General features: G+C 43.9%; 1 protein-coding gene across 1 annotated transcript; it reads left to right on the top strand.

Moving 5' to 3' along the window:
- The first annotated feature begins 2,879 nt into the window (after positions 1-2,879).
- On the top strand, positions 2,880-8,667 carry gpa33a (glycoprotein A33 (transmembrane), paralog a). The gene is made up of 8 exons (XM_056264828.1): positions 2,880-2,980; positions 5,363-5,529; positions 5,622-5,820; positions 6,312-6,476; positions 7,269-7,385; positions 7,482-7,611; positions 7,685-7,980; positions 8,023-8,667. The coding sequence occupies exons 1-8, from the start codon at positions 2,935-2,937 to the stop codon at positions 8,127-8,129; spliced, it is 1,227 nt and encodes a 408-aa protein (XP_056120803.1). The 5' UTR covers positions 2,880-2,934; the 3' UTR covers positions 8,130-8,667.
- The last annotated feature ends 1,202 nt before the right edge of the window (positions 8,668-9,869 follow it).

Raw genomic sequence — 9,869 nt, 5'->3', positions numbered from 1 at the left:
GTTCATTTGTCCGTTATTGTCTATGATTGTCCATTGTGGATTTATTGATATAGTCTGTTGTGTGTGTACTCCCGGCGCGTTGTGCGCTTCTGAACACCGCACCTGACAGGACAGCCGAGCCTCGAGGATCACCGGGGATTCTCCACCGGAGCCGCGTCCACCTCCCCGATCGCTCCTCATGCGCCTTTTCTGCTCGTTCGAACGAAGAGAAGCATTCAGTGGGACAGTGCAGAGAAATCCTCCAAACTGCAGATCTCCCTAAAAGAGCAAGCTCAGTTAAAGTACAAGTTTCTGGATGAGGTAATCCCGTCTTCATGTGGCGGCCCGAGCCGGATCCCTGTCCCGCAGGCCTGAAGGGTCCCTGTGTCTCCCTGTGGAGATCTCCTTCTCTTCAGCTCTGATAAAACGCTGTCAAAATGATTCCGGTTCGCATGGATACGCGGAAGTGACAAATAATTCTGTATTATGAAATTTCAAGGCCAGTAAGTAATTAGTTGAGGTCACTTTGTAGAGAAAGACACACGCCTGCGCACATATATATCCAAACACACATATCTACAGACTAAACACGGGATGCGCATGTGCACGCCGCCAGCGCTTCACAGATTAGCGTTTTTGAAGTTTATGCGGAGATGATCACGCTTTTCAACACTTGATCCTGTTTTAAAGTGTGTGTTCTGGAGCTCCAAACACTGATGTGCGAATGAACGGCCGGAACACATTACAGTTTCTGTGTTCAGTAGAGCGGTGTCGTGTTAGCGGCCGCTAAGGTAATCACTAATGATCTTTACAACGGAAGTGAATCAATCAAAACTAACTTTAACTGGACAATAACTTTATTCTAGAGTTGAACAAATCTCTGTTACTGTAATCTCCTGTTATCACTGTAAAGCTGCTGTGAAATATTGTTAAAGCGCTGTATAGATGAAGGAGACGTGACTTGAGCTCGGCCGGCAAACACACAGTAGAGCCTGTTCCTCTAGCGAGGGGACGATGGGGTTTACAGCTCTTACTTCATCGCACCCGAGAGTGGCGGGGGTTTCAGCCAATCTCGGATCGGCAAGTTTTGATCTCGTTCAAAATGCTGATGCAGAAACGCATTCTTTGGTTCCCCAAGACCGGTTCGCGGCAGTCGATCTGAAGGACTCGTGCTTCCACATCAATAGGTCACTATCGTAACCCCGGTTCTCTGAAACATCAGTGGAGAGATCCACCTGTGGGAAGGGCATCCGTACCTGACCTCTGCAGAAGCATCCAATTGCACCAAGTCTGGCTGGACAGACAGAAGCGTGCAGCCAATGCCAGGTGAACGGGACATTCAAAACCTTACCTAGGGGCATACAACGCCTGCAAATGGACTGCATGGACTGCATTTATATAGCGCTTTCACAGACCCAATGGCCACCAAAGCGCTTTACATTTGCCTCACATTCACCCATTCACTCACTCACTCATACACCGACAGCGGTGTCAGCCATGCAAGGCGCCATCCCGCTCGTCGGGTACCTCGTCGGGTGCTCATGGACACCTCGACACTTGGTCAGGTGGAACCGGGGATTGAACCACCAACCTTCCGGTTTGTAGACAACCCACATGAACCACTGAGCCACTGCCGCCCCGCCTGCAAGCGCTGCTATTCTTCAGTTGAGTTTCGCTTCTCGCGATCTCTGCACTTACACAGTTCGGTTGTATCTACGCTGCTCACTTGTGTGTCTTCAGGAGGACACATGGCCTGATCAGCCTCCGCCAGACGTGATCAGCTGTGATCTGCATCCGGAGCCGCCCGCACTCTCGCCGTTCTCACCCACTCCTCCTTCCACGGCTGCCATGTCGCTGTCTAAATCTGCCACTTCTCCGGGGATCAGCCTATCACGGGCCTGTCCGGCCGCGCGTGTGCGCTCATCGCCGCTAAGGACCTTCACTCGTTCTGCGTGGTCTGCCTCGGGCCTCAAACAAGCTCAAGAAGCCTTGGAGAACCCGGGGAATTGCAGTCATTGCCTTATGCTGCCCAAGAAGCTTTTACGGATGCCCTTCCCATAGGTGTGTGTGTGTGTGTGTGTGTGTGTGTGTGTGTGTGTGTGTGTGTGTGTGTGTGTGTGTGTGTGTGTGTGTGTGTGTGTGTGTGTGTGTGAGAGTGTGTGAGAGTGTGTGTGTGTGTGAGTGTGTGTGTCACATTCGCTTGTTTTATTCCAAGTTAAGAGGATGTGTGAGTGAATAATCTGGAAATAAAGCTGGAATAAAAGAGGACCCTAACTATTCATGACATTATTTTCTATACTTTTTTCTAAATTGCAACTATCTAATATTGTACTCGGGTAACATAAAGGGTCATGTTATTCTTATAGATTGGTGACTGCACATGTAAATGTGATTCTGACCTTCAGCCACCAGAGGAAGCCGTTGAGTTGCCAATGAATAATGCAAATCAGCTGCACAGTGTTGATTGGTCCAATAATTCAAACATGCTCATGAGTCCTGACTGGTGGATTGGTCACCATTTACTATCACATGATCAAACCATCGGCCTGTGGTTGTGTGTGTGTGTGTGTGTGTGTGTGTGTTGCCACTCCCTCATCATATTCTTCTTGTCAAACCAGTTTCTCTGGATCTGATGCAAATCAGTGTGTTTTTCAGTAAAACGGCGAGAAATGAGTTTCCAAGAGTTCACAAACAACATCTAACATTGATTCCACTCAACAAAAGTCATTACTTTATTGATTTGTATTAATTTGGACTAGTTTTCTTCCTCTAAAGTAGATCTCGGAGACACAGCACTGTGGTCTGTGTGGCTTTTCTAGCATGAAACTGTGAGACACACACATATAAAGGCATCAGGCAAGCCGAGACTCGCGCGGGGCGGGACTTCACTGTCCTGAGTTTCAGTGTGTTCAACATCTCCAGTTCCTCCACACCTGTGACACACACACTCGAGCGATGGCGGCCACACTGGGGATGCTGGGAGTTATCCTGCTGATCGGCGGTGAGTGAGCTTTAGCTTGTGTCAATCTGTGTATGTATTTACTCATCAGTTCGGATCCTCGAGAATCAGGCGGTTCAGGTTCTTGTCCAGTAGAGCTGCAGACTCAACAAATTACATAAGCATGAAGAGTCACTCATTTCAGGTTGAGCTGTGTTCGGTTGGTTACTCTTCATGTGCTTCTGAATGCAATATCATAATACAAGCTCATCATTAATCAAACAATCTCTTCCAGAATAAAGTTCAGGCAGTCGTTATTCAACGTGATCAAGTGATTTATCTGTAGGCCGTTCCACAGAACAGCAACTCTTTCCTCTGAGCCAACGCCCAGACGAGCTTCACACGGAAACACACACACACACACACACACACACACGAGCTCTACAGAGTTTAGCTGAAGTCCTGTTTCTCAGGTGTTTCATCGAGTAAAAGACTCCATTAATATTCCAGAGGAGATCTCAAAAATATCTCAAACTGTCCACATTAGTCTTATACTCGTTCTGCTCGTCAGCTTCTGGCTCATTTGTGTCTGATTTATTCTCTGGATATTGAGGAGAAACATCTGAGACAAAGATAACACTAACATGAACATAAGAACTCCTTTAAGTCTCGTGATATGTGAAGAAACATTTGAGCAGTAAAACATTTAATTAACTTACATACATTTTCGTCATAACTTTACAGATATGTGTGTCCAGCCTCGGGCCGTTGGTGTTACCGGTCAACGGGTTTGGAGTAGTGAAGATGTTTTATGTTTCTGAAAGAGTCTCTTCTGCTCACCAAAGCTGTGTTTATTTGATGAAAAATACAGTAAAAACAGTGAAATATTATTATAATGTAAATCATCTGTTCTCTATGTGAATATATAGTATAGTGTAATTTATTTCTGTGATCAAAGCTGAATGTTCAGCATCATTACTCCAGTCTTCAGTGTCACATGATCCTTCAGAAATCACTCTAATATGAGGATCTGATGCTCAAGACACATTTATGATTATTATCTGTTTTGCTGCTTCAGATTTTTGTTGAACCGTCATACATGTTATTGTTCAGAATTCTTTGATGAATAGAAAGTTCAGAAGAACAGTATTTATTTAAAAAAAAACTTTTTTAACATAATTTATAAATGTCTTTACTGTCACTTTTGTGACAATGCAATGCATCCTTGATGAATAAAAGTATTACCAAAAATTAATGACCACAAACTTTTGAATGGTAATGTATTACAGTTTCCACAAAAAATATGAGGAAGTAAAAACAGTTTTCAGCATTGAGAACGGTAGTGTGTGTGTGTGTGTGTTATATGTAATAGTTTGTCTAATATAGAGGTGTGAGAGTCTGATGTTGTGCAGTGCCCTCTAGGCGCCACGGTCGAGTTTACTCGACGAGATGCGGCTCTGAATAAAACGGCCGATTTTGTCAAATTGGGTGTCAAATTTCGTTCGTCCTCCCTTCCACTGGATGGCAGACATGTCATACTTCATCCCCAAATCAAAAAAACGTCATGTTTCTATACAAAATGTTCGAATTAGAGCGCATTGAATCAGTGCGATCAAAAGCGGAGCTAGTGTGTGAGTGAGGCATGTTATCAGATCCTCTCCGCAATCGCGGCGACAGTATTGTGGTGGAGACTTTGTCTAATGCCACTGGGTATGTTAGACGAGGTCGAAGTATTCATAGGAGAGTTAGGAGACAATGTGGAGGCAGGGTGAGGAGTCGCAATGACAATGACAGTAGTCCGAGCTGTGCACACTCGGCGCGCGCGCGAGGCAGATCTGGCCGCGCTGCTCGTATCATCTCACTCATGATCTGTGCGAGTGAGCGTTTGAACTAAACAGGTCGTGTCTACTTGTGTTTGTATGTCAAATGAATAAAATATATTTGCCCCATACATGGAATCAGAGTGCCTACTGTATTTAGTAAATGGAAAATCTCTACAGCAAAAGGCAACCACTACATGCATTCGGTTTGTTTCTACCATTTATTAGTAATGATTTACACAGTTTGTTTACTACTTACTATATACCTGAGCATTCAGTATTGTGCAATATAGCATACAGAAGGTGACGGACATTTTGGGGGAAAAGAAGTGCTGCATTTTATCATTTAAACATGTGACTTTTCATGAAAATTCTATAATACAAGATATGACCACCATATGACGTCATAATATGCAAATTAGATGGGAAAATGTAATCCCTACATAAACTTTGGGTCTTCCTTAATATTTCTCTAATTTACAGAAAGTATCTATCTTTTATCACTTTTAAGATATAGCCTTTAGAAATTATGATGTCAAAATCGAACGTTTTAGGAAAAAACCTCTGGCGCCTAAAGGGTATAGTTCCTCAAGTGTGTGTGTGTGTGTGTGTGTGTGTTTCACAGGAGTGCAGGTCGCTTCTTCGGCCATGACTGTGAATATACCAGCTAAAGAATATAAGATTGCGAGAGGTGATGATGTGACGATCCCCTGCAGATTCACACCGCAGAAGACGGGTGATAACGTCCAGATCACATGGAACGCAGCTCCAGATGTGCCGACAGAACCCACGGTACTGAACACCAGCACCCGCTCCACCAGCACTGATCCCACAGCTCATGACCATGTGTTCATGTTGTGCGCTTGTACGTTTTTTTTTCACAGATCAAAATCCTCACTTCAACTAAAGTGCAGACGAAATATAAAGGCCGGGCGAATCTATTACAAGATTTCCCGACCGGAAAAGCAGATCTGCAGCTCCTGAAGGTCACTAGCGCAGACACGCGCGTTTACGAGTGTGGAGTTGAGAATTTGAGTAATGACGAGGACGGTGTGTCTGCCACGACCAAACTCATAGTCTTGGGTAAGACACACACACACACACACACACAGATCTGCTGGACACTTCAGATGAATATTTTGAGAATTTCAATCAATTTCCTCATTTGAAGATGTCATGCGACAGAAATGTCAAATGTCTTCAAATAACCGAGGCATAATGTCCATCCTGCCGGTTGTTATCACAAAAACAAATTCCGATGGAGTGATCAGGACATGACTATTGCCACATAAAAAATAGTTAGACACGAAAATTGATTTGAACAAACAAATAAGTTAAAACAATATCGACATTTATGGGATGATGTACAGTTGCGTCACTTTTCACACATAAACAAGCGTTTTAAAATCACCTGTTTATTATCTTATAATCCATTACCATCTACAAATCAATCATTCTAGCAACACGAACACTTCAACAGTATTACCGAGAGAGAGAGAGAGATGTGTACAGTGACAATAAAGCATCTTGAATGTTGAATGTTGACCCGTGTGAATAACTTCACCGTGTTGCAGTGGCTCCCTCGACGCCCATCTGCAACATCGAAGGGACGCTGGAATACGCTCAGGACATCAAACTGAGCTGCCGCTCGGAGGAGGGGACGCCGACGCCGGCCTACAGGTGGCAGAGCTACGACACCACCAACAGACCTCGCCCCAACCCGGCCAAGACCACGGACCGTACGTGTGTGTGTGTGTGTGTGAGCTCAAATACATGTTAAAGGGATAGTTCACTCAAAAATTACTCCCCCTCAAGTCATCCTAGGTGTATATGACATTCTTCTTTCTGACGAACACAATCGGAGTTATATAAAAAAAATGTCCTTCAAGTCTTCCCAGCTTTATAATGCCAGTGAATGGGCACCATTTTTTTAAGTCAAACTAACAGCGCTGGGCAACAAACTCAAGCTCCTCCCACATTTCTCTTTAAATATTCTCGTTTTAGACTTCTAATTCGTGACTGGTGTTTTATTTTGCTCTTTCCTCTGTGCTTCCGTGCGTCGGGTCAAGTGTCACTCTTTCACCATAAAACCGGCCGTCTGCCGGAAGCTAGTTATTTTAGTCGATAAAGTTATAAATATAGATATTTTTCCTACACCAACACATTGCAGACCCCCCAGAGTCTGTGGAGCACTTTATGATGGACAGATGCACTTTTATGATGGACAGATGCACTTTTATGATGGATAGATGCACTTTTATGATGGATAGATGCACTTTTATGATGGATAGATGCACTTTTATGATGGATAGATGCACTTTGATGGACTTCATAAAAATAGTGCCCATTCACTGCCATTATAAAGCTGGGAAGAGCCAGGACATTTTTTAATATACTCTGATTGTATTCGTCTGACAGAAGAATGTCATATACACCTAGGATGACTTGAGGGAGAGTAAATTGTGAGTAAAACTATCCCTTTAAACCCAGTTTTCCTGCATCACATATGTGTGTGTGTCGTCTCTCCTTAGTAAACGGAGTTTTGTCGCTCTTCAATATTACCAAAGAAACATCCGGTTTCTACACCTGCACGTCCACCAATGAAATCAGATCTGCAACGTGTAATCTGACCCTGGCCGTCATGCCACGTAAGAACAGCAGCTTTTCCCGAAGGCCTGATCAGCCGTGACTATAGTCCTGACTAACTAAACCAGCTGTTCTCTGTGTGTCTTAACCCCGGCTAGCGTCCATGAGCATGGCGTCGGTCGGCGGGATCGTCGGAGCCGTTGTGGCCGTAGCGGTTGTCATCGGGATCATCTGCATCTGCTGCTATTGCTGTCGGAGGAAGGAGAAGCCTGAGGAATACGCCATGGGGTACGGCAGCAGAACACCAACATCTCATCCAGCGCCGCGCGGATGCTAACCTTTATTCCTCTGTGTTTGGCAGGACTCCTGAAGGAGGAGAGTTCACAGACAACGACCCTGAGGAGAAAGAAGACGGTCCGGAAGAACCCGTCAGGTACGAGGAAGAACGCCGCGTGAAAAGCGCCGACAGACTTGATCCGCAGGACAACCGTAGCGAGAGGAGCTACGACCGGCGCAGCGACTACACCGACCGACGAGACGACCACGGCGACCGGCGCGAGCGCTACGATCGAGATGATCGCTACGATGACCGCCGTGACCGTGACCGTGACCGCGACCGCTACGATGACCGGCGAGGTCGGGACGATGACCGGCGAGGTCGTGATGATGACCGGCGAGGTCGTGATGATGACCGGCGAGGTCGTGACGATGACCACTACGACAGCGACCGCTACTCCGAGCGCTACGACAGCCGCGACAGACCTCCTAGCGTTCCGCCCAATAAACCCAGAGACCCGAGAATCTGAGTTCAGCAGACACTGATTCATTCCTCAGCCACGGAAGCACAATCATTACAAAAGATTCATGATCTTCTAGTACATCATAATTATGACATAAAAATATTCATATTTAGATGAAAAGTCGGAATTGACACTCTAAGTCATGTTTTTGATTAAGATTTACCAAAGTGTTGCAACAACAAAAGTTTATCCTCATATTTTGAATATTAGATTTGATAGAATAAAAGGGCTTTAATAAATCTAACGCTGGAGGAACCAGCCGACACACACCACTGTTGTGGGCGTTCAGTCCAGTGTCCTGATGATGCATGAGGCGTTGATGTGCTGTATAGTGTGCTTTCACTGCTGGTCATGTGTTCTGAAAGGCCATTACTGTATTGATGTCTGAGTTTCAAAGCCCCTCGTCTCATATTTAAGTGGGTTTCTGTATTTTTACGACTCTTTTGTTTCTCTGTTGATGTTTCTTTTGGGTTTTCCTTGAATTTATGTCGTCTTAACCTCTTAATATTCATATAGTACGAAGAAATATTGGTGAATATTTTTTTAGCCCGTTGCTTTATTTTTTGTATTGTTTCAAAATAAAACATTCAAGGTTGTGTTGGTAGAATAACTATTTTCACCAAAGTTCCTCATGCAGCTGATTTAACATTCAGGCCTTCGTCTTACAAAGTGCCAAACTGTGAATCTGAACTGGTGGTTCAATCCCCGGTTCCACCTGACCCAAGTGTCGAGGTGTCCGTGAGAAAGACACCTAACCCCAGCTGCTCCCGACGAGCTGGATGGCGCCTTGTGGTCACCGTGATTTTGTACAACATGGTCTTGGATCAACATATTTTGTTGATCCTGGATCAACATTCCTGTCCCAAAATGTAGTCCTTACCCAATCCCTACCCCTAAACCCAACCCTACCCATAACTTTTCCCTAAAATCAGAGGGTAATGATAGGTGAATGACACTGATGTGTAAGTACTTCACCCTGGTTCTAAGCCTAAACTTGACATAAACTGTAAACTTGTCCCTCAAATCTGATTGGTTGATTGGAAAGTTGATCCAGGAACATGTTGTACTTGGTGAAATCACGTTCACCGGCGCGGCCGTATGGCTGACACCGCCGTCGGTGAATGTGAGGCATAATGTAAAGCGCTTTGGTGGCCATTGGGTCTGTGAAAAGCGCTATATAAATGCAGTCCATTTACCATTTTGTACATTACGTCTGTAATTCATTGTTTTGAAAACTGTCCCTGTTGTTCTTGATGCTTAAAGACGTCGGTCTGTGAGTTTTTCACCAGGCCATTTTATTTAAAATGTTAGTAAATGTAATTATTCTTAAACATTAAATTTGGATCAAGTCATGGGAAATACATTTACCTGTATATAACATAAATGTATTGAACAACATAGAGAATATCATATATATTCTTTTTTATGATTTGATTTTTTTATTGTATTCATTGATTTGTACATTATACTGTATGTTCTGAGATCGTTTCCCATGTTGTTTATTTTCTAAGATGTAATGACATTATTAAAGCCATGTTTTTACTCCAGTAATTTGTCAGTGTGATGGTATTTTGGGATGGTATGGTATTATCGGACTATCCAATACTGAGATAATCTGTAAGAAAGCACAACTTTATTTACAAATAACAACCCTTAATTTGGGTTGTAATTTTTAATATTATTATTAATTTTATTTTATGTTTTTTATAGCTGTCTGTGTGTATGCCTTGCTGTAAAACTAATTGC

The sequence above is a fragment of the Rhinichthys klamathensis genome, unplaced genomic scaffold (assembly GCF_029890125.1).
Source record: "Rhinichthys klamathensis goyatoka isolate OS25496 unplaced genomic scaffold, OSU_Roscu_1.1 h1tg000224l_1, whole genome shotgun sequence".
NCBI classification, from domain to species: Eukaryota; Metazoa; Chordata; class Actinopteri; order Cypriniformes; family Leuciscidae; genus Rhinichthys; species Rhinichthys klamathensis.
The sequence above is the reverse complement of the archived record's forward strand: the minus strand, read 5'-3'. Positions and strand labels throughout refer to the sequence as shown.